This window comes from Schistocerca americana, chromosome 4 (genome assembly GCF_021461395.2).
Source record: "Schistocerca americana isolate TAMUIC-IGC-003095 chromosome 4, iqSchAmer2.1, whole genome shotgun sequence".
Taxonomy (NCBI): Eukaryota; Metazoa; Arthropoda; class Insecta; order Orthoptera; family Acrididae; genus Schistocerca; species Schistocerca americana.
The window spans coordinates 448,859,022-448,885,166 of record NC_060122.1 but is presented as its reverse complement, the minus strand read 5'-3'; the positions used below and the strand labels follow the sequence as shown (position 1 = coordinate 448,885,166).

At 45.0% G+C, this 26,145-nt stretch overlaps 1 protein-coding gene across 1 annotated transcript in view; it reads right to left on the bottom strand.

Moving 5' to 3' along the window:
• The window catches only part of LOC124612623, a 222,276-nt gene that overhangs the window by 26,829 nt on the left and 169,302 nt on the right, over positions 1 to 26,145 (bottom strand). The window contains exon 2 of the mRNA XM_047140921.1: positions 4,381 to 4,624. Within this exon, the coding sequence (XP_046996877.1) occupies positions 4,381 to 4,624 (244 nt within the window). The remainder of the gene's footprint in view (positions 1 to 4,380; positions 4,625 to 26,145) is intronic.

Genomic DNA, 26,145 nt, shown 5'->3' with positions numbered 1-26,145 from the left:
GCTACTGAAAATTGTGTTCGTATTTCGCGCGTTTGTTCTCCAAAAAAGAATGCCATAGCTAAGAATTGAGTGTACATTTGAACTGTTTGTAACTAAGAGACACTGTCTATTGCCTACTGATGACAGGACTCTAAGGGCATAACATGCCGAACATATTCTGCTTGCAACTTAGTCGTATGTATTCACACCACTTTATCTGAGAATTAATATCCACCCGTAGAAATTTCACATTTGTTACACAGTCTATAGAACTGCCGTCTACATTTAGTTAAACTATGTACTTTTCCCTCTTCAAACTGAAATTCATGACATTGGTTTTTTTACGTTCTTTATTGGTTACTGAAAAATTTTAAACTTCCTGAGGGTTTAATCTGATTTCTCTGCAAGGAGTTCACTTGTTTTCACAGTGACTATAATACTGCTATCATCAGAAAACAGGATTTTTTTGCACATGACTAACGCTACTGGGAACATCGGGAACTGGTTGGTCATAATATGCTACCCCGAGGAACTCTGGTTCTGATGATTATTATACTAAAAGTTTAGACTTATTTGAGGTATGCTTTATCTCTGTTCTTTGTACCTTATCTGCTATGTATGAATGGAACCGGTCATTAGCTACCCCTCTTATTACTAATGCTTCTAGCGTACTCTGTGACACTGATGAAATTCTCTGGCGGTTGTCCTTTCTGTGGTTTAAAAATACGTAACAACTACAGTAGCTTCAGTCTGTCGGCTCCTTCTTAAGATGGCCTAAAGGTATACGACAGAAATTCGAGGGGCATTCACACTGTCAACCTTCTAAACTACGAGGGGTTTTCAAGAAGTAACCAATTTTTCTCGGACAGTTCGGTTGAAAATACATGCAGCTTGTTGTGGGACATCTTGAAATATTCCCACTTCAGCGCCTATAGTTTCATAAACTTACGATAAGTGGCAGCGCTATACGTAGCCTTGAAAATGGCGTCTGTAACGGAGGTGCGTTCCACGCAGATAGCTGTCAATGGTGTCTTTTGGCGGAAAACCAGGGTATCGCTGGTATTCGTAGGAGCTTGGAGAATGTCTGCGGAGACCTGGCAGTTAACAAAGTCGTTGGGTGAGGGTCTGTTATCATCGCAATAAGATCGCGCGAACCTGTCCGATCTCCAGCGTGTCGGCCGGTCGCACACAGCTGCGACTCCTGCTATATTTGGAACGCACGGGTACTCTGATTCGAGATTATCGACGGATCACAGTCAAACACCTCGCTACACTACACTCGTCCACCAGTTGGAACACTCAAAAATGTGTACCCGCTGGGTTTCTCGTTGCCCAACAAAAGACCACAATGAGCAACGAAGAACCATCCGTGAGGAATTTTTTGCGCGTTACAAGGCTAGTCGTGACAATTTTTTGTCGAACATCATGTAAGTAGGCTGTTTAGGTCTTTATATTAGCTCTGGCTCTGAGCACTATGGGACTCAACTGCTGTGGTCATCAGTCCCCGAGAACTTAGAACTACTTAAACCTAACTAACCTAAGGACATCACACACACCCATGCCAGAGGCAGGATTCGGACCTGCGATCGTAGCAGCAGCGCGGGTCCGGACTGGAGCGCCTAGAACCGCACGGCCACCGCTGCCGGCTTTATGTTGGTAACGCCACGTAGCGCTATGTATGAAAATAACTGGCTGTGTGCAGTTGTAGCTGGTTGGCATTGTTGTAATATTCGCTATTGTAGTGTTGGGCAGTTGGATGTGAACAGCGCGTAGCGTTGCGCAGTTGGAGGCGAGCCGCCAGCAGTGGTGGATGTGGGGAGAGAGATGGCAGAGTTTTGAGAGCGGATGATCTGGATGTGTGTCCATCAGACTGGATGTCATGAATTGATATATATATATATATATATATATATATTATGACTTTTGAACACTATTAAGGTAAATACATTGGTTGTTCTCTATCAAAATCTTTCATTTGATAACTACGCTTATCAGTAGTTAGTGACTTCAGTAGTTAGAATCTTTTATTTAGCTGGCAGTATTGGTGCTCGCTGTATTGCAGTAGATCGAGTAACGAAGATTTTTGTGATGTAAGTGATTCATGAAAGATATAGGTTATTGTTAGTCAGGGCCTTTCTTTTTTAGGGATTATTGAAAGTCAGATTGCGTTGCGCTAAAAAAATATTGTGTGTCAGTTTAGTGATGATCAGAATAAGTAAAGAGAGAACTGTCTGACAAGGGAACCTCCCCATCGTACCCCCCTCAGATTTAGTTAAGTTGGCACAGTGAATAGGCCTTGAAAAACACAGATCAATCGAGAAAACAGGAAGATGTTTGGAACTATGAAAAAAATAAGCAAAATATACAAACTGAGTAGTCCATGTGCAAGATAGGCAACGTCAAGGATAGTGTGAGCTCAGAATCGCCGTGGTCCCGTGGTGAGCGTGAGCAGCTGCGAAACGAGAGGTCCTTGGTTCAAGTCTTCCCTCGAGTGGAAGGTTTACCTTCTTTATGTTCGCAAAGTTATGATCTGTCCGTTCGTTCATTGACGTCTCTGTTCACTGTAGTAAGTTTAGTGTCTGTGATTTGCGACCGCACCGCAAAACCGTGCGATTAGTAGACGAAAGGACGTGCCTCTCCAATGGGAACCGAAAACATTTGATCGCAAGGTCATAGTTCAACCGATTCCTCCACAGGAAAACGCGTCTGATATATTCTATACGACACAGGTGACGGCATGTGCGTCACATGACAGGAATATGTTGTCGACCCACCTGACTTGTACACTTGGCGAATGGGTAAAAAGATTCTTCTACCTTGCCTGATTTAGGTTTTCTTGTGGATGTGATAATCACTCCCAAAAACGTGATGAAAACATAAGAGTGTGACACATAAACTGCACAAAATGAATGCAACAGTTTCACAGTCGCACAGTTTTCCCTGTGCTCTGTCAAAACATATGTTTTTAACGTTTTCAAATTTTTCCGCGTGTAGACCGTCAAATCCTGCATATGTCCAAGCAAATCTGAACATGTCCTGGAATGTTGGAGAGCGAAGTTGAGTATGTGTGAGTGCCTGAACTTTGATAATTGTCTGAAAATAAAAAGTTAGACCTTTCACTTAAGGACTTAAGGAAAGACTTGAACTAAGGATCTCTCGTTTCGCAGCTGCTCACGTTAACCGTGGGACCACTATCCCTGATGTTGCCTATCTTGAGCATGGACTACTCAGTTTGTATATTTTGCTTATTTTTTCGTAGTTCCACACAACTTCTTCCTGTTTTCTCGATTGATCTGTGTTCAGTTTTCAAGGCCTATCCACTGTGCCAACTTATAATTAAATCTGAGGGGGGTGCGATGGGGAGGTTCCCTTGTGAGTACGTTCAGTTTTACTCAGCTGTTTGAAAATCAAATAACGTAAAAGGTTTATCAGCACAATCATTCATAAAGTTTTCTAAAGGAAGGTTTCAATCATCATGGGCGATGAGACATGGATTCATCACTTCGAGCTGGAAACAAAACAGCAATGCATCGAGTGGTGTCACATCATCTCTCCTCTGAAGAACAAGTTCAAAGCTGCACACTCAGCTGGTAAATTCATGGCGACGGTCTTCCGGGACTCTGAAGGGTTATTCTGTTTGATGCCCCCTCATGGCGCAACGGTCAACTCTGAAGTGCTAACATCAAGAAACTGAAGAAACGACTTCGCGTGTTCGTCACCACGTAATTGCTAATGAACTCCGCCTCCCTCATGACAACGCAAGACTTCATACAAGTCTCACAAAACTTGATTGGACTGTTATTCCTCGTCCACTATACAGCTCGGATCTCACACCTTCCGACTTGCATTTGTCTGGACCAATGGACGATGGAAATCGCGCGAAGCAGTACGTGGATGATGGGGAGGTTTTTGATACAGCAAGACGTTGGCTCCGACATCAACCGGTGGTGTGGTACCATGAGAGCATAGAGGACCTCCCAGTAAGCTGGCGTAAGGCAGTCGCATTGAATGGAGATAATGTTGAAAAGTAGGCTTTTGTAGCCAAAATGGTGAGGAATAATATGGTGCACTGGAATACTGAATAAAACCAACCTGCCTTCAGAAAAAAATTTCTTGCATTACTTATCGAACGTCCGTCATATTAGAAGAAGAAGAAATGAAGTGTACGCGGCTGCGCTCCCGACGTTAATTGGAAATTGTGTGCGTGAGGAATGTGATGAATAGGAAATTGGTGTCGAAACTTGGCTCTAGGAGTACCCAGCGTCATCAGTGAGCTCAGCGTAGCAATTGGCGCTCTGTCGCAGAAGATTGGGCTTATTTTTTTAATAATACCCGTACACCACCGTACGAAGGCGAGCGCCGCCAACGACTCGCGCGGCCAGAAGCGAGCAGCAGGCTGACCTGGTGGTTCGTCGGTGGGGAAGACGGGAGTCCGCGCGCGCCACGCCCAGGCGCACAGGTCGCACGTGGTGAGCCCGTCGGGCGCCGCGGAGTCGTCGAGGAAGTGCGGCCGCGGCGGCGGCGGGACGAAGGCGCCCGACCACAGGGCCGCCGCGTCGCCGTCGCCGTCCAGCGGCAGCGACAGCGCGTCCTCCTCCGGCGCGCCCGCCCACCAGTCGCTCTGGTTGCACGGCTCCACGCCCGCCTGCACACACCGGCGTTCTGCTCACAGCCACCCGCTAACACATAGGGAAATTCTACTCTGAAGTGCCAAAGAAATTGGTATAGGCATGCGTATCCAAATGCAGAGATATGTAAAAAGGCAGAATGCGGCACTGCGGTCGGCAACGCCTATATACACTACTGGCCATTTAAATTGTTACACCACGAAGATGACGTGCTACAGACGCGAAATTTAACCGACAGGAAGAAGATGCTGTGATATGAAAATAATTTAGCTTTTCAGAGTATTCACACAAGGTTGGCGCCGAAGGCGACACCTACAACGTGCTGACATGAGGAAAGTTTCCAAGCGATTTCTCATACACAAACAGCAGTTGCCTGGTGAAACGTTGTTGTGATGCTTCGTGTAAGGAGGACAAATGCGGACCATCACGTTTCCGACTTTGATAAACGTCGGATTGTAGCCTATCGCGATTGCGGTTTATCGTATCGCGGCATTACTGCTCGCGTTGATCGAGATCCAATGACTGTTAGCAGAATATGGAATCTGTGGGTTCAGGAGGCTAATACGGAACGCCGTGCTGGATCCAAACGGCCTCGTATCACTAGCAGTCGAGATGACAGGCATCTTATCCGCATGCATGGGGCTGTAACGAATCGTGCAGCCACGTCTCGATCCCTGAGTCAACAGATGGGGACGTTTGCAAGACAACAACCATCTGCACGAACAGTTCGACGACGCTTGCAGCAGCATCGACTATCAGCTCGGAGACCATTGCTGCGTTTACCCTTGACGCTGCATCACAGACAGGAGCGCCTACGATGGTGTACTCAACGACGTACCTGGGTGCACGAATGGCAAAACGTCATTTTTTCGGATGAATCCAGGTTCTGTTTACAGCATCATGATGGTCGCATCCGTGTTTGGCGACATCGCGGTGAACGCACATTGGAAGCGTGTATTCATCACCGCCATACTGGCATATCACCCGGCGTGATGGTATGGGGTGCCATTGGTTACACATCTCGGTCACCTCTTGCTCGCATTTACGGCACTTTGAGCAGTGGACGTTACATTTCAGATGTGTTACGACCCTTCATTCGATCCCTGCGAAGCCCTACATTTCAGCAGGATAATGCACGCTGCATGTTGCAGGTCCTGTACGGGCCTTTCTGGATACAGAAAATGTTCGACTGCTGTCCTGGCCAGCACATTCTCCAGATTTCTCACCAACTGAAAACGTCTGGTCAATGGTGGCCGAGCAACTGGCTCGTCACAATACGCCAGTCATTACTCTTGATGAACTGTGGTATCGTGTTGAAGCTGCTTGGGCAGCTGTACCTGTACACGCCGTTCTAGCTCTGTTCGACTCAATGCCGAGGCGTATCAAGGCCATTATTACGGCCAGCGGTGGTTGTTCTGGGTACTGATTTCTCAGGATCTATGCACTCAAATTGCGTGGAAATGTAATCACATGTCAGTTCTAGTATAATATATTTGTCCAATGAATAACCGTTTATCATCTGCATTTCTTCTTGGTGTAACAATTTTAATGGCCAGTAGTGTAAGACAACAAGTGTCTGGCTTAGTTGTTACATAGGTTACTGCTGCTAAAATGGCAATTTATCAAGATTTAAGTGAGTTTGTTGTGGTGTTATAGTCGGCGCACGAGCGATGGGACACAGCATTCCGGTGGTAGCGATGAAGTGGGGATTTTCCCATACGACCATTCCACGGTACGAGTGTACCGTGAACATCAGGAATCCGGCAAAATCAAATCTCCGACACCGCTTCTGTCGGAAGAAGATCCTACAAGAACGGGACCGACGACGACTGAAGAGAATCGTCCAACGTGATAGAAGCGCAACCCTTCCGCAGAGTGTTGCAGATTTCAGTGCTTGGCCATCAACAAATGTCACCTTGCGAACTATTTAACGGAACATCATCGACACGCGCTTTCAGAGCCGAAGGCCCACTCGTGTACCCTTGATGACTGCACGACACAAAGCCTTACGCCTGGCCTGGGTCTGTCAACTCCGACGTTAGACTGTTGATGACTGGAAACATGCTGCCTGGTCGGACGAGTCTCGTTTCAGATCGTATCGAACGGATGGACGTGTACGGGTTTGGAGACAACCTCATGAATCCATGGACCCTGCATGTCAGTAGGGGACTGTTCAAGCTGGTGGAGGCTATCTAATGGTGTGGGACGAGTGCAGTTGGAGTGTATGGGACCCCTGGTACATCTAGATACGACTCTGACAGGTGACACGTGCGTAAGCATCCTGTGTGATCATCTGCATCCAATCATGTCCATTGTGCATTCCGATGAACTTAGGCATTTCCGGCAGGACAATGCGACACCCCACACGTTCTAAATTGCTACAGAATGGCTCCAGGAACACTCTCCTGAGTTTAAACACTTCCGCTGGCCACCGAACTTCCCAGACATGAACACTGAGCATCTCTGGGATGCCTTGCAACGTGCTGTTCAGAAGAGATCTCCATCCCCTTCTACTCTTACGGATTTATGGACAGCCCTGCAGGATTCAGGCCTTAGTTGAGTCCGTGTGATGTCGTGTTGCGGCACTTCTGCCTGCTCGCGGGGGCCCTACACAATATTAGGCACGTGCACCAGCTTCTTTGGCTCTTCAGTGTACAGTTATAGTTATAGTCTGCTAGCTACATTACGGTATGTGTGCGGAGGATACTTTGTGTACCATTGTCAAAAAATGGTTCAAATGGCTCTGAGCACTATGGGACTCAACATCTTAGGTTATAAGTCCCCTAGAACTTAGAACTACTTAAACCTAACTAACCTAAGGACATCACACACACCCATGCCCCAGGCAGGATTCGAACCTGCGACCGTAGCAGTCCCGCGGTTCCGGACTGCAGCGCCAGAACCGCTAGACCACCGCGGCCGTCTACCATTGTCACTTCTTTCTTTTCTTGTTCCAGTCGCGTATGGTTAGCGGGAAGAAGGGATTGCCGCGTGGACTCGAATCTCTCTAATCCTGCCTTCATCGTCTTTTCGCAAGCTATATGAGGTGTGATCAAATTGTAAATAGAATTTTTGTTTCTCTTAAAGAATCTTTATTTATTCATCATCAACATCAACTTTGTTCCCTTCAGAATAATCCTCCTAAGATATATTACACTTGTGCAAACGCTTTTCCAATCTTGGAAGCACTTCTGGAACTCATTTTTTGTTATGGTGTTGAGTTTCTACAACACTTCTATTTTTATCTCATCAATGGCGGTAAAACGATGTCAAATGTTCAAATGTGTGTGTGAAATCTTATGGGACTTAACTGCTAAGGTCATCAGTCCCTAAGCTTACACACTACTTAACCTAAATTATCCTAAGGACAAACACACACACCCATGCCCGAGGGAGGACTCGAACCTCCGCCGGGCCCAGCCGCACAGTCCATGACTGCAGCGCCCAAGACCGCTCGGCTAATCCCGCACGGCTAAACTGATGTCATTTCATGGTTCTCTTCAGCCTCGGGAGTGGAAAGAAGTCAAAGGGGGCCATGCCCGGTGAATACAGTGACAGAGAACAGTTTTTTTTCTTTTTTTTGTCAAAAGGTCACGCACAATCGTTGAGGTATGGGCAGGAGTATTATCGTGAGGCAATGTGCAGGAGCGATTTTGCCACGATTCTGGTCGTTTTCTTCAGACTGCTTCACGCAAACAGCGCATAACTTATATGCAGTATTCCTTATTGACCGTGCGACCATAAGGCAAGAACCGAGGTCTACTAGAAAGACAGGCCGCGGCGCGTACGTCACGAGGTTAGGCCTGAGCTCGTTCGCTCGCTCACTTCAGCAAACTACTTTTCTACACCTTTTAACTCGTAACTACGTGTGTACACACAAACGAGAATTGCATCTTCTATTGGAATCCGCTATTATTGAGTCTTACTGTTATTAGTCCTACAATGATCGGAAGTCCATAGGCCTACTTATAATTTGTTACGGCTGCACTGGGGTACAATAAAATTAAAATCATGTCAAAATGTTTATCAGTTGCACAAGGTGCCACTTCTTGTAGGAAATGAGGACGTTAAGCAGAAGAGACTAAATGCTATATACAAACCAGCCGTTATACCATTTATATCGAGTATTGATCTTAAATTAAATGTTGTTGTGCTGTTAATCAGTAAGACTTAATACTAGCAGATTCCAGTAATAGATGCAATTCTCGTTAGTACATAAACGCCCAGCTGCGAGTTAACACGTTTATAAACGCGTTTTGTCTGCTGAGCGAGTGAGCGAGTTCAGGTCTACCTTCGTGTCGTACGCGCCGAGATCTATCTTTCTCGTGGGCTTCAGTAAGAATTCATGATGCACTAACCCACTGTGATCCAAGAAAACAGTGAGAACAACTTGTCGAATTTTTTTCGGTCTTGCCTCTTCAGGCAGTTTCCATTGCGACAATGTGACCTTGGTTTCGACATCACACCCGTGTACCTATATTTCGTCACCCGTTATTACTTTCTTTAGAACTTCTGGATTATTGTCGACTTCATCCAGAAATTCCTGAGCGATGTCTCCGCGACTTCGTTTGTGATCGAAATACAACACTTTCGCAACGAACTTTGCTGCTTCACGTTCAAGCCCAAAACTTCCTAAAAATCGCTTAGAATGTGTCAAAGAATATGCCGAAATCATTAACAACCGATGGTGATTCGGTGACTTTCCAGAGCCGTTTCCTTTCTTTCTTCCACACTGTCGTCAGTGACTGATGTGCTTGGGCTTCTATGGCGGTCGTCGTCTTCAACGTCTTTTTGAACCTCTTTGAAACATTTATACGAATCTTAAACTCATTTCTTACTCATAGTAGATTCGCCAAAAGATACAGTCAACATTTCAAATGCGGTGCTGCACTTTTTTCCCATTTTTCAAGCAAAATTTAATGCAAATGCTTTGATCCATCTTCTGCGAAAGTTAAAATTCGAGCACTTGAGAACATTTATAACCTTTTCGACTGTCAACAATAAACTAAATATTCAAAATAACTGAAAATTCAAATATACACCAGGAACATGTGCACCAATAAGTAAAAATTAAAAAATTCCCGTTATTTTTTGTTCAGACGTCGTACATAAGAAGAGGCAATATAGTGGATGACTTCCAGGAACGTACAGAATATTAACAGACCATACCGTGTTACAGAAGCCTCTCTTGCAGCGTCTGCCATTGGAGGTGGCTGAGCGTCCTTGAGACGCTTTCGCGCTGACTGCATGAACCTATAACGAAATATGATGCTCTTGAAACTTCTGGCAGATTAAAACTGTGTGGAGACTCGAACTCGGGACCTTTGCCTTCCGCGGGCAAGTGCTCTATCGACTGAGCTACCCAAGCACGACTCACGCCCCTTCCTCGCAGCTTTAATTCCGCCAGTACCTCGTCTCCTACCTGTATGATGCTCTTCTTTGGATCATTTCTATTTCGTCTATCAGTCCTACCTGGTGCGGATTCAAGTCTTGTTGGAACGAGTGTTTTGTAGGCTACTTCATTTGCTGATGGACTACATTTCGTAAGGGCTCTTCCAATGAATCTCAGTCTGGCATCTGCCTTACCTCGCGATTAATTTTGTTGGTCGTTCCACTTCATATCGCTCGCTATGCGTACCGCTAGATATTTAATGGAAGTAAGTGTTTCCAGTGATTGTTCTGCAATCGCGTAGTCATATCATAAAGGGTCTTTGTTTCTATGTACACTCAATATCTTACATTTGTTTATATTAAGGGTCACTTGCCACCACCGGCACCATGCGTCGATCGTCCGCAGGTCTTCTTGCATTTCGCAACAATTTTCTAGCTCTGCGACATCTCTGTACACAACAGCATCATCCGTGAAAAGCCTCTTGGAAGTTCTGACGTTATCTACCAGGTCATTTGTTTATATTGTGAACCGTAATGCCCCTGTAACACTGCCTTGGGGCACGACTGAAGTTACTTTTACGTCTGAAGACTTCTATCCGTTGAAAATGACAGGCTGTGTTTCATTTGCTAGAAACTCTTAAAATCCAATCTGATATTCCATACGCTCATACTTAGGTCATTAGGCGGCAGCACGGAACTGTATCCGACAGCTTCCGGAAGTCAAGAAGTTGGCATCTACCTGGGCACCTGTAACTACTGCTTTCCATGTCTCGTGAAGGAACAGAGCGGAGATTTTCGGTCTCCAGAAATGTCATAATACTGTGGGGTATAGTCCTCGAGAGAATATGGAACAAGTACGAGCGGTTTCCCAAGCAGATGATAAAAATATGCCACGGTTTATACAGAATAAACCAGAACTCTAACGAAAAACTTTCAGAGGTTTTTCAGGGACACCTTCCGAGTCTTTTGGTGTAAGGGACCCACGGTCTCCGGTGCCTCATTACAGAATTATTGCACCTCGTATCGTTTCACCGAGTGGGGCAGCGCTGTGGTAAGCACACTGGACTCGCATTCGGGAGGACGACAGTTGAAACACGCGTCCGGCCATCCTGATATAGGTTTTTCGTGATTTCCCTAAATTGCGTACGGCGAATGTCGGGATGGCTCCTTCGAAAGGGCACGGCCGTTTTCCTTCTCCATCCTTCCCTAATCCGAGCTTGTGCTCCGTCTCTAATGACCTTATTTGTCTCCGGGACTTTAAACACTAATCTCTTCCTCCTTCTCCTCTTTTCTTTTCTTGCCCAAATTAGCTTTATATCTGTATTGTAGTGAAAATAGTGCACAACAGTGCAACTATAGACTGTGCGAGCGTGCGTGTTGCTTCCACTCGCTCACAGTGTCTGTTGTTGACAACAGTAATGTCCTCCTTATATCGTTTCCCTCAAGCATTCACTACTGATCGGTTCTGCCTTGGCTTTTGTTTTCCGGTAGTATTACTTGTGGGTTAACAGTGATACACAGCAGCACTATGGATGGATTTACTGATGAATAATTTCCCGATGTGCACCTCGAGTACAGGATCACTGAATGCATTGGGAGAGCGGACCAACGGCGCTATGCTGAGTTGACAGCAACCATATCACAGTACTTCCATCTTATAATTCTTACTTATTTTGTGTTGTACGTTTTGGTGACTACATACGACAGGCATTTTCACTACCGTACTGTCAGGGTATTTTGTGGTAACAAATCAAATAAGTCATAATTACATTATTACTCTATAACGAGCTGCCGGAGACCGTTGGTCCCTCGGACCAAAATACTCAGAGGTATTCCTGAAGAACAATCGAAAATTTGACGGTTGAATTCTAGTTCATCCTGTATAAAAACACGAAAATGAAACTAGGCACTGGCCAAGAGCTGACACCAGAAATAGAGATGAAAAAAGGAGTAAGGCAAGACTGTAATATGTCAGCAACACCGTTCAGCATCTTCATAGACGACCTGGTCAGGGAATGGATGGAGGACAGAATACTTCAAGGTACAAGAATTGTGACAGATAAAGCCCTAAATACGATGCTTTTTACCGACGACCACGTAATCATGGAGGATAGTGAAGAGAAATTACTAATTGTGGTAAATAGGTTAACAATATAACCCTAGTTATAATATGAAGATATCAACAACAAAAACAAGAACAGTACTCTTTTTAGGAAACAACCCATAAGGGTAAGATAATCATCAGTAACGTAACAACATTATAGGTATCCTATTTCCAGTTTCTAGAATGTGAGATAAATTTTGAAGAAGAGAACGATACAAATAAGAAAATTTAACATCTATCAACAGGTACGTGGCACGATAAGAAGAGGATTAAAGTACAAAACGAAGATAGCCGGTCGGAGTGGCCAAGCAGTTCTAGGCGCTGCAGTCTGGAACCGCGCGACCGCTACGGTCGCAGGTTCGAATCCTGCCTCGGGCATGGATGTGTGTGATGTCCTTAGGTTGGTTAGGTTTAAGTAGTTCTAGGGGAGTGGTGACCTCAGATGTTGAGTCCCATAGTGCTCAGAGCCATTTGAACCATTTTTTATTTATAAAACGAGAAGAGAAAACCAAGTGAAATTTTATAAATTCATGGCACTCGCTCGTTACAATATGGAACAGTAAGTTGCACATAAAGTTCAAAAGACCTAGGACAACTTGAAACATCAGAAATGAAGTTCCTTAGATTAGTGAAATGCCGCACAAGGGAAGACAAAATAAGAAATGAAGAAATAAGTATAAAACTAAGGGTGCAGCCATTAACCGAAAAAGTAATCCAATCCTTCAGACAAGATTGAAAGTCTAACGAGCCATACAAAGACTGCCTGCCTGCAAAATGGTCTTACTGAATGTAGACACTAACGGTACATGAACAGCATGTGAACTGGTTGTATAAACCCCTGGCTCTGATACTCGCACGCACTTAAGCCTGTCGGAAGATTGCCATGTGCGTGAGGCAGCGGAGTTTTGAAATTGTTCGTTCAAGTTTAAGGTCCTGTCAGACCAATGCAGAGGGTTACTTATAAAATTTTAATTATCACCTCAAAGAAATAGCGCTTCGACAATGAAACTTGGGGACGGTGCCAGCTGTGCTCTAAAATATTCACTCTTTGGTACAATGCCTTATTACCAACGATGGATAAATTGGTAGAGGCCTTGCGTGTGGAAGTCTGCATTTGGTTTTTCGGAAAACGTCCCGACTAGAAAATCACCTCGTCGTCAATCTGGAAATGTCTGCCGTGCAGTGATTTCTTCGTCTGAGGGAAGAAGAAGAAGTTACTGGGTGCAATAGTAGAAGAACACAGGGGAGAGACGAATTTGATAGCCCAAAGAAACAGCATGTGTGTCACTGTCCTGTGCAGAATGAGCTGGGCCGTTGTCGTGGAGCAAAAGCACTCCCGTGGACAACTTCCCGCAACCCTTGGTCTTGACAGCCTCGCGTAAACTCGTCAGAATTCGGTAGTATGCTCCAGTGACTGTTTGATCATTACTAGAATAACCTGTTAACACCACACCACGGCAATCCCAAAAAAACGCTCGCTCAGCATCACCTTGCCCTGTTACGACTGGATCTTCGCCATTGTTGGCGGTGGTGAACGCATTTATCTCCACTGCTTACTTTGCTCCTTTGTATTTGACAGTCAACCAAACAGTGATGCAGAACGTCACTCTTGCAGCGTCTGTCACTAGAGTTTGCCGAGAAACTCAGTGACTCTTTCTCACATTTTAAATGAACGTGAAACGAAACGCGCTGCCCCTCTTTGGGTTTTCTCTTCTCCCTCCATCAAACCTATGTGGTACGGATCCCAAACTGACGATCAGTATTCAAGTATTGGTCGGACGAAGTTTTCTAAGCTGTCTCCTTTTGGGAACTCTTCCACTGAATCTCAGACTGGCATTAACCTTACCTGCAGTGAGTTTTATATGGTCGTTCTACTTCAGATAGCTGGTGATTAGGCGGCTAAAGAAGTCATCTGGATTACCCTGATACAGTTGTAACATTTCCGCTGCTGCCTCGGTTCGCCAGGATTTTTGAGCTAGATGAGCAAACACCGAATATAGTGGGCAGCAACTTTTACTGTGTTCGAAATGTCGTGCAAGATACTGGAAACAGATTTATAACTAATTTTCGCTTTTTGTATTAGCGGCTCGATTGTGATACGGAAGTTAACTATAGCGACTGGTCTGCTGTTGTTTCTGCAAGAGCCCAAAAGATAAATGGCTCTGACAAGGGAACCTCCCCATCGCACCCCCCTCAGATTTAGTTATAAGTTGGAACAGTGGATAGGCCTTGAAAAACTGAACACAGATCAATTGAGAAAACAGGAAGAAGTTGTGTGGAACTGTGAAAATATAAGCAAAATATACAAACTGAGTAGTTCATGAGTGATAGGCAACATCAAGGACACAAGGAGCACAGGAGCGATGTGGTGGTCTCGTGGTAACGTGAGCAGTTGCGGAACGAGGGGTCCTTGGTTCAAATCTTCCATCGAGCGAAAAGTTTAATTTTTTTGTTTTCAGTTTATGTGACAAACTCTTATGTTTTCATCACTTTTTTGGGAGTGATTATCACATCCACAAGAGAACCTAAATCGGGCAAGGTAGAAGAATCTTTTTACCCATTCGCCAAGTGTACAAGTTAGGTGGGTCGACAACATATTCCTGTCATGTGACGCACATGCCGTTACCAGTGTCGTATAGAATATATCAGATGTGTTTTCCTGTGGAGGAATCGGTTGACCTATGACCTTGCTATCAAATGTTTTCGGTTCCCATTGGAGAGGCACGTCCTTTCGTCTACTAATCGCACGGTTTTGCGATGCGGTCGCAAAACACAGACACTAAACTTATTACAGTGAACAGAGACGTCAATGAACGAACGGACAGATAATAACTATGCAAAAATAAAGAAAGTAAAATTCTCACTAGAGGGAAGACTTGAACCAAGGACCTCTCGTTCTGCAGCTGCTCACGCTACCACAAGACCATGGCGCTCCTGAGCTCACATTGTCCATGATGTGGCCTATGTGGCCCATGGACTACTCAGTTTGTATATTTTGCTTATTTTTTCACAGTTCCACACAACTTCTTCCTGTTTTCTCAATTGATCTGTGTTCAGTTTATCAAGGCCTATCCACTGTGCCAACTTATAACTAAATCTGAGGGGGGTGCGATGGGGAGGTTGCCTTGTGAGCACTGTGGGACTTAACTGCTGTGGTCATCAGTCCCCTAGAACTAAGAACTACTTAAACCTAACTAACCTAAGGACATCACACACATCCATGCCCGAGGCAGGATTCGAACCTGCGACCGTAGTGGTCGCGCGGTTTCAGACTGTAGCACCTAGAACCGCCCGGCCACTCCGGCCGGCCCCAAAAGATAAGTGCACGTCAGAAATTAAATGGGTTTGTAATACAGGCAATTGAGGTTAGACAAACAAACTCCACGTCGTTAGTTAAATCTCAAGATACACACTTGACACTGTAAAATTTCATTAGACACATCAGCAAAAAGAAAATCACAAAAAATGTCATAAACACTTCCTCAAAATTCCATTTATATCATCAACTGTTCGAAATACCGACTGTCTACTGCAATACACATATTTTGTAGTCGCTGGTGCAAGGACTTCTGTACGGACTGAATAATTTCCTCAGATATGATTGCACATGCAGCAGCAATGCGACATTTTAAATCTTCTTTGGTCGCCGAACCTTGTACCTACACTGCATCTTTGAGTTTACTGCAGAGAAAAAAGTACAGTGGCGTCCATCAGGTGAACGCGTAGGCCGAGTTTTAAGGCCTTCACTTCCTATACAGCGACCAGGAAAGACTTGGATGAACACTGTCCTAGTCACAAACGAGCAGCAAGCTGAGCACCCATCGTGCTGTTACGACATACATGTTGTATACGTATATGAAGTGGTACTTCCTCTAGGAGAGTCGTTAGCACTTCGCTAAGAAACTGTGCATATCTTTTACGCTTTAAGGTTTCGTCCATTAATTAAGAGCCAATAACGTAGTCTTCATTAACCTCATGCCAAAGGTTCGCATTCTGCTGTTTAGAATGTTCAAGTTGCCTCAGCCAGTGCTGATTCTCAGCTGCCGAATAATGAATATTCTTCTATTCAGCTTCCCATGGTTTGAAAAGATATCTTCACTGGTAAAGATAATTTTTCGAAGAAAGAAATTTTGTCCTGATGTCTAATCAGCGCCGAGCGACATAATTCCATACCTCTTCTGCAGTCTCTGCTAATTAATCTAATGGTGAAGTGGCACATTATACTGGGTGAAGCAGTAACAGCGCAAGGCTGACTTATTCTAGAGGCAGCCGCAATATTTCTGGAGCTAACATGTGGACTGCCAGAGGCAATCGCAGTATTTCTGAAGGTAACATGTGAAGTGCGAGCGACAACTATCAGAACATCTATTTCGTTCGCTCCTCTCGTTGCAGGTTTGCTCCTTGCCCTTTAACGACAATGTTTTGCACATTTGCTGAATTGTCGTTCTTGTTGGTCTCATTTGAGCTTTTCGCGTTAGTTCTGCGTTATCCATAAAGAAGTGTCACATGTGTTTTTCGTGGTGAACGAAAAACTTTTATTTTTTTTTAAACTCACCAGCACTCTAGACACGTTAACGACGCAGACGTAATGAAAGCTATGTTTCCTCTGTGTCCCTTTCATACCGGTATCGCAACGGTGCAACTCCTTATCCGATGTATTGTATTTCCTTATTTGACGTACGAAATTGCAAACATCCATATAAGACAGCAATCGCTTCAAGTTCAAAACAGAAAAATCCTAAGTTCTAAATATTGTAATTACTTCGAAACTGGTGATCGGATTCATCTGAAAAATTAATTTCATGCCCATATCTCAGTTATTAATATAGCTATAAAAAGAGACTATACAGGTACGTCGTTTAGTGACGACTTTTCACAGTTCACCTGACTGAAAACGTACCTTAAACACCAGAGAAAAATGAGGAGAACAACTTAGCTGAACCACCCTGTATTTGCTTAACAAGGAAAACAGATATAATAAAATGGAAGAAGAGGAGGACACCACAAATTATTGAAGCAAATAAGAATCGAAGACGTGGAATTTTAACATGAATTTAATGAGCATGCTCTACGGTGATTTTCATTGTTTGCTGCAATTAGTGACATCAAAAATGATAGCGAAAACGAAGATTAATCACCAATTTAGTCACTGTTCCAATGCCTTTCACACAATGAGAAAATTGCTACATAGAATTCAAAGCATCAGAAAATACAATTGTGTTTTTTTTTTTTTTTATTTCGTCGTATACATCACCACTCTTCTTCTGTTTCTGTTCTTATTTCCGAATTCATTTGGGTTCGCAGATTCTGCTTACTTCTCCAGCACTTGTTTATAAGGACTCTGCAGTAGCTAAAGGTCAATAGTAAGTTTTTTCGTTGCTCCACATAAAAACTATAACTTCGTTTTTAGTTCTCCTAAATACATCAGCGAAACGTTCGTAGAATTCGAGATCTATTTGAGCCGACGAAAGAGCTGAGACTGCTCCTGCTGAAGCTCTGTAACGCTGTGTCCTACATTGACTGTACGCCACTGTCTAGCTATGTCACTCTAGCTAGAGCTCAATATTTTTTTAAATCTGCGCCATTATTGCGCGATACTGACACTCGGGGCTAAAGCGACAATGAGTGACCATCTTCAGAATCATGAATTAATAGGAAGTAAGTGTAGTTGATTGGGTGAAACGAAACAAGATCTCTGTAAAATTTTAAATCGTAATCCGAATTTAATGAAATATGTAAAAACAAGGAGTAACCAATTAATGTATGTATGAATTGTATTAAAAGATTTAAAGTTGTAAAGACTATATGAATCGTGCAGGTTATTCAGATTGAAAGAATATACAAAAAGGATGAAGGGTGGCAAGCAGCTTAGTCAAAGACTCGCCATCTTTCTGCTTCGAGGTAGCAAGCCGAAGCGACGAGGGTTGAAACGTATCAGTGTATGTACAAAAGCGTACTAGGAAAGTTTTGCAATAGACGCAACAATAAGTCACAGGAAGCTGATTGTTCTGTGTTCTGAGAGTGATTCATACTTGCGTTGTAGCCGCTACACCAAGTCTGTGGGCGCAGTCGTTCGCTAGCAGGATTAGTTTGAAGTGATTGCTATGGCATCGTGATCGCCAAGTGAGATTCGAGCAGTTTCGTGGTACAGCTTCGCGCGTTGATTAAACATAGGCAGTGCTTTGAAGAAATGACTCTTGCACTCGGTGATGTGTGTCCACATCGTACCAAGTATATTCAGGTGGCACAGAGAATTTCAAAGAGGAAATTTCACCCTGGAGGACGCTGAGAGGGTGGAAAGGCCACGATCATCAGTTACGGAGGAAAAGCGCCAGATGGAGACAGACGAGTGACCTATAAGCAGATAGAGGATAGCTTAGGGCTAAATGAACCAGCAATTCGTTCGATTCTGCTTTATCATTTGCAAGTAACGAAACTTTGTTCTGTCCGGGTTCTGCATACAGGCGGAAGAGCAGGTGACACGACGTGTGACTTTGTGCCGGGAGATGTTAAACAAGTTTCATGTAGATAAGGCTAACCAGCCAATGATCTTCGTCAGTGCGGCTGCACTCACATTGCCCGAACTCTTACGAGAATCGGTAGATTGACTGGTCCCTGCAGTCGTCATATCCGATGTGTCCTCGGTGGCTCAGACGGATAGAGCGTCTACCACGTAATCAAGAGATCCCGGGTTCGAGTCCCTATCGAGGCACACATTTTCAACTGTCCCTGTTGATATTTATCAACGCCTGTTATCAGCTAAAGGTCTTGATTCCGTTGTAATTTCATAATAATTATATTGTTACACAGGATGTGAGGAAAAAGTTGCGAAAAGTTGACTGAAAGAAGGTTGGGCTTAATGATTTACACCGAGAGAGGTGGTAGAGTGGTTGTTTACCGTGGTTTCCCCATTTCAGACCAGACGAAATTTCAGGATGGTTCCACTGAAAAAAAAGATGCCTGATTGCGTTCCTCGTTCATAACTGGAGCTCCATCTCTAATGAACTCGTTGATGGGACGTCAAAACATACATCATCCCTTCTTTAATGACTCGTTGTGTGGCATTTAGGTCACTGAAAGACAGAACAAGGGTGTGGTTCAAGATCCTTTATCTATGCACTAGTTGCTCACATTAAAATTTTCGAGGGAATGGAAATCAATATGTCAACAGCGTTTGAAATTGTGGCCATTTATTATCGCGCAAAAACGCCTTCAGTCAAAGCCTGACAAAACACAACACTGTACGTACACATGAGAAACAGAGGCCAATAAAAAGTTGAATGTAACCTGCAAAGGCCAGCTGCTGTCTTACTTTGACATCTCCATTAAGGTGGGAGTCAAGTTTGACCGTAACATAACCTGACCTTCGGTAATTACTGCCTGGATATGAAGGTTAAACTGTGCGGGCGGAGTTATATCACCCGAAAGCTTACCAGCAGCAACAGGTTTGCGCGCCCTGCAATCCTTCGTACGTCAGATCTTCCTCGTACAAAAAATGGTTCAAATGGCTCTGAGCACTATGGGACTTAACATCTGAGGTCATTAGTCCCCTAGAACTTAGAACTACTTAAACCTAACTAACCTAAGGACATCACACACATCCAAGCCCGAGGCAGGATTCGAACCTTTGACCGTAGCGGTCACGCGGTTCCAGACTGAAGCGCCTAGAACCGCACGGCCACACCGGCCGGCCTTCCTTGTACAGATCAGTGTAAGTCAAAATAAGTAAGTCAGACGCAGGAGCTATCACACTAATACCAGTAACACCGCCTCTAGTCTTGATAATGCCCACATTCGGCGAACGTCCACAAGTTTCGTCTAGCATCCTAACTCGTAGCTGATGAGATGCTTTAGAACTACCAAGTTTCGGTGATGTTGATTACCACTTTTCATCTGTTGATCCAGGTGTTCATAACATTTTCTGTGGAACTGAGATCGGGTGATTTAACGGGTCAGTCGATGTACGATAAGGTATCTGATGCTCGTCAAACCAGCCCTGTGAACAAGACTTTTATTATTTTGCAATGTGGGAGAGTCCACAGCATACTCATCATGAAGATATGGAAGAAAGGACAACTACTGGTTACCTACGAGATACGACCAATAAGTAACGCTATACAATGTTTTTCTCGGCGAATTTCGCTTGAAAGAAATGTAGATTTTGGTGAGGGACATTGTAGAATATTCCGCTTCAGCCTCCATAGTTTCAAAAAGTTCCGATACGAGGCGGCACTATACGACTACATAGCCTTCAAAATGAGTCTCTAACGGAAATGTGTTCCAAGGGGAGAACTGTCATCGAGTTTCTTTTGGCGGAAAACCAGAGCATCACAGATATTCACAGGTGCTTACAGAGTGCCTACGGAGACCTGACAGTGAACAAAATCACGGTGAATCGTTGGGCGGGGCGTCCGTCATAATCTCAACAAGGTCGCGCAAACCTGTTCGATCTTCCGCGTGCCGGCCGCCCGCACAGCTGCGACTGCTACAGTGTTGAATGTGCGGACCCCCGCATTGAGGTAATCGACGAATCACATTCAAACACCTCGCAGCACAACTGGACGTCTCCGTTCGTAGTGCCGACACACTCGTCTACCAGTTGGGGTACTCAAAGGGGTGTGCTCACAGGGTTCCTCACCATCTAACAGAAGATCGTAAGGAGCAACGAAGAACTACGTGGCGGAAACGCTTGCATGTTACAAGGCTGATCATGAAAAATTTATGTTGAACATCGTCACTGGTGATGAAACATGGATTCATCAATTTGAACAGGAAACAAAACGTCAATCCATGGAGTGGTTCCACAGCACCTATCCTCCGAAGGAAGAGTTTAAAGCTGCACTTCAGCCGGTAAAGTCGTGGCGACGGTCTTCTACATCTACATTTATACTCCGCAAGCCACCCAACGGTGTGTGGTCGAGGGGACTTAACGTGCCACTGTCATTACCTCCCTTTCCTGTTTCAGTCGCGTATGGTTCGCGGGAAGAACGACTGCTGGAAAGCCTCCGTGCGCGCTCGAATCTCTCTAATTTTACATTCGTGATCTCCTCGGGAGGTATAAGTAGGGGGAAGCAATGTATTCGATACATCATCTAGAAACGCACCCTCTCGAAACCTGGACAGCAAGCTACAGCGCGATGCAGAGCGCTTCTCTTGTAGCGTCTGCGACTTGAATTTGCTAAACATCTCCGTAACGCTATCACGCTTACCAAATAACCCTGTGACGAAACGTGCCGCTCTTCTTTGGATCTTCTCTATCTCCTCCGTCAACCCGCCCTGGTACGGATCCCACACTGATGAGCAATAGTCAAGTATAGGTCGAACGAGTGTTCTGTAAGCCACCTCCTTTGTTGACGGACTACATTTTCTAAGGACTCTCCCAATGAATCTCAACCTGGCACCCGCCTTACCAACAATTAATTTTATATGATCATTCCACATCAAATAGTTCCGTGCGCATACTCCCAAATATTTTACAGAAATAACTGCTACCAGTGTTTGTTCCGCTATCATATAATCATACAATAAAGGATCCTTCTTTCTATGTATTCGCAATAAATTACATTTGTCTATGTTAAGGGTCAGTTGCCACTCCCTGCACCAAGTGCCTATTCGCTGCATTCCTGCATTTCGCTGCAATTTTCTAATGCTGCAACTTCTCTGTATACTACAGCATCATCCGCGAAAAACCGCATGGGACTTCCGACACTGTCTACTAGGTCCGCAAGCCACCCAACGGTGTGTGGCGGAGAGTACTTTACGTGCCACTGTCATTCTGTTTGATGTCCTCCTTCATGTGCATGGATCAGCTCTGAATTATATGGTGTGCTACGCTCAGAAAACTGAATAAAGAGCTTCAACGTGTTCGTCGCCACAAAAATGCAAACGAACTTCCCCTTCTCCACGAGAACGCAAGACCTCATACAAGTCTGTGCACCGGAGAGGAGCTCACAAAACGTCACTGGACTGTTCTTCATCTAGCACAGAGTCCAGATCTCACACCTTCCGACTTCCATTTGTTTGGCCCAATGAAGAGTGCACGCCGCGGGAAACAGCACACGGATGGTGAGGTTATTGACGCAGCAGGACGTTGGCTCCGACATCGACTAGTAGAGTGGTACCATGCGGGCATAAACGCCCGCTCCCCCGTCCCCTCCCCCCTCCCCAGTAAGGTGGCGTAATGTCGTCGCATTGAACGGGAACTATGCAGAAAAACAAGAATTTGTGACGAAACGCACCGCTCTTCTTTGGATCTTCTCTATCTCCTCTGTCAACCCGACTTGGTACAGATCCCACACTGATGAGCAATACTCAAGTATAGGTCGAACGAGTGTTTTGTAAGCCACCTCCTTTGTTGATGGACTACATTTTCTAAGCACTCTTCCAGTGAATCTCAACCTGGCACCCGCATTACCAACAATTAATTTTATACGATCATTCCATTTCAAATCGTTCCGTACGCATACTCCGAGACATTTTACAGAAGTAACTGCTACCAGTGTTTGTTTCGCTATCATATAATCATACAATAAAGGATCCTTCTTTCTATGTATTCGCAATAAATTACATTTGGCTACAAGACTCCGTTTCTCAACGCAATCTCCGTTCAACTCAACCGCCTTGCGCCACCTTACTGGCAGGGCCCGTACGCCCGCATGGCACCACTCGACATGTCGACGAAGGAGCCAATGTATTGCCGCATCAATAACCTCCCCATTATTCACGTACTGCTGTGCGCTGGATGCATCCTTCACAAAGCCAAACACATGGAAGGTGCGACATCTGAGCTGTAGTGTGGATGGGGAAGAGTTTTGTGAGTCCCTCTCGGGTGCGCAGACTTGTGTGAGGCCTTTCATTGTCATGGAGAAGGGGAAGTTGGTTTGCATTTTTTGGCGACGAACACGGTGAAGTCGTTTCTTGAGATTTCTGAGGGTAGCACAATAAACTTCTGAGTTGATCGTTGCATCATGAAGGAGAACATCAAAGAGAATAACCCTTTCAGAGTCCCAGAAGACCGTCATTATGATTTTACAAGTTGAGAGTGCGGCTTTGAACTTTTTCTTCTGAGGAAAGGTGATGTGGCGCCGCACCATGGATAGCAGTTTTGTTTCCAGTTCGAAATGATGAACCCCGTGTGTCGTCGCCTGTTAAGACGTTCCACAAAAAATTTTCAGGATCAACCTCGTAACGTGCAAGAAATTCTGCAACAGATAGTCCTTCGTTTCTCTTTATGTTCTTCTGTTAGGCGGCGTGGAACCCTTGGCATACCCCAACTCGTGGCTGCGTGTGTCTGCACTATCAAATGAGACGTCCAGTTGTGCTGCGAGGCGTTTGTGTGTGATCCGTCCATCATTTCGAATCAGAGTGCCCAACTTGTTCCAACATTGCAGGAGTCACAGCTGTGTGCGGGCGGCCAGCACGTGGGGATAGGACACGTTTGCGCGGCCTTGTTGCGATGACGACAGACGCATTGCCCAACGATTCACCGTGCTTTTTTTTCGCTGCCACGTTTCCATAGACATTCAGCAAACGCCTATGAATGTCTGCTGCTCTCTGGTTTTCCTCCAAGAGAAGCTCGATGACAACTCTCTGCTTGGAACTCTTCTACGTCACTGACGCCATTTTGAAGGCTATGTATAGCGTCGCCACCAACCGGAATTTCATAAAAATTTAGTAGCTGAAGCTCGAATATTCCACGAAGTTCCACAACAAATTCCACATTTTTCCAACCGGAATCGGCTCAGAAAAAGAAATGTTGCATTACTCATAGAACGTCCCTTGTATGTGCTGCTGTGTGCAATGGTTTTTTACGAGGTATTCGACTCCAAATGTCCGTAACACGCAGTACCTTTGCAATGTTCGGTTGGTGCTGGTTGAAAGGGACTTGAATTCACTGACAGCAGCAATTCCTATCGGGTTTGAAATCTACTGCCACTGACAAAAGGTTTAGCCGTGTCTGATGCCTGCCGGTTACGATCTTTTTCAGACACTTTCCTTTCGTAGTATGTGTTGTAGACACAGTGGACAGTCTGCGTTGATACGCTAACAAACCGAGCAATTTAATTCACGATTTGGTCATGAGCACGTCCAAATATGGTATCATAGTACTGCCATTCTGTTGGGACTCGATGTGGACTCATCTTCCTGTGCTGGTGCCATGCAACCCATTGACTCGTATACAACACTTCACTGTCATGACTTAAGTCAGTGGAAGAAGGTTACATGTCCGCCTGGTACCAGGCCTACATCTATAGCGTTCCAAAGCGACTGGTGAGCTCTTTCCAAAAAAATGTTCAAATGTGTGTGGAATCTTATGGGACTTAACTGCTAAGGTCGCCAGTCCCTAAGCTTACACACTACTTAACCTAAATTATCCTAAGGACAAACACACACACCCATGTCCGAGGGAGGACTCGAACCTCCGCCGCTTATATCCTATATCAGGAAGATAACTCACTCTGAACGGAATCGAGCAAAATAGGATACCTGCAGCCATTCCTGAAATCATGATTTTTCCTTGTTATAGATATCAACGCTCAGGCGCTGGACAGCCACTGTATGTCATGAAGTACAGTCGCTTACGATTAAACCAAGAAATGCCTTTCCGTGAATGCCTTTCCGGCGAATAGCGTTTTGATGAAGTGTTTCTTGATCTACGCCTGTATTCATCTACATACACAGGCGGAACAAATGCATTATCCTCAAGGACTGTGTTCATTGGTACCAGGGTATAGTATGTGCATGTTTCGGAGTTGTAGTGTTATTAGTTCATGGCCATCAGTCATTGGATGACACTCAAGAGGCCTGTCTGTGAAGCCTCTGTTTTGGCTCTGCAGGCACTAGCTGTGCTGAGTTTAGAGGGGGACAGTGTACGCAACATTCATTTTAGAGTACAATCATCCCAGCAACGTGTTGAACAACTATTTGAATTGGGCCGCATCGTGGACCTGTGAGAAGCTGAATGGACGCATCGATGGAATGCTGCACATGTTGGGCACAATGTACGGTGATGTGACGCTGCATTCAGTAGCAGTCTGTGGAACATTCTCTTTCCTGTAGACCAGGTTCTGGACGTCCGCTTTATACAGATGCTCGTCAAGATCGACGCATTGTGCGAGCAGCGGTGGCCGGCCGATCGTCATTCAGGGTCGAAATCCGGGCATATATTGCACCTTTCGTGTTGTCAGAGACCACTGGGCACCGGCTGCTTGCAGCAGGATTAAGATCACGTGTGCCTGTGGCTAGTTTATCACTGACCCCATAACGCAGCCCAGCATGGTTGCTCTCGTGTCGTGAAAAAGTTGACTGGAGAGTGAAACGGCTCTCTGTTGTCTTCAGTGATGAGAGTGGGCCCTGTCTGTCTGTGAGTGGAGGACTCACACGTGTATGGCGTAGACCTGGTGAGCAGCCTATTCCAGAGTGCATTCGTCTAAGAAACGGAGGTCTCATTCCAGGCTTTATAGTGTGTGGGGGGGGGGGGGCATCAGTTTGTGTTTCTGCTGGGTAAAGTAACCGTACCCATTACATTGCACAGGCTATTATCCTCGTGCTACTGCCTTCCTTTGACAGAAAGGTGATATACTTTTCCATCAGGATAACGCTCGTCCACATACAGCTACTGTGACGCAACGTGCTCTTCGCGGCGTACAACAACTGCCCTGGCGAGCAAGAGCACCAGATGTCTCGGCAACTGAAAACATATGGGACATGATGAAGTGAGAACTTAACCCCATGATGAAGTGAGAACTTACCCATTCTCTAACGCCTGCAACAACTATTGCCGAATTGCAACAAAAGGCACAACATGCTTGGGACAACCTATCGCAGGATGCCATTCGGCATCTTTCTGATAGTTTGCATACAAGAATACAGGCCTGCTTTGACATCATGGGGGCAGAGGGTTAGTGGTACATTGTGTGTTGACGCGACTTGTTTGGCACCCTTTACTGTGCCATGTGTGATTCATTTAGTCCGAATTTATTATCATATACTCCTGCAACGATGAAGTACCTGTCACCCCACTTGTCAGTAAAGTGACTGTCC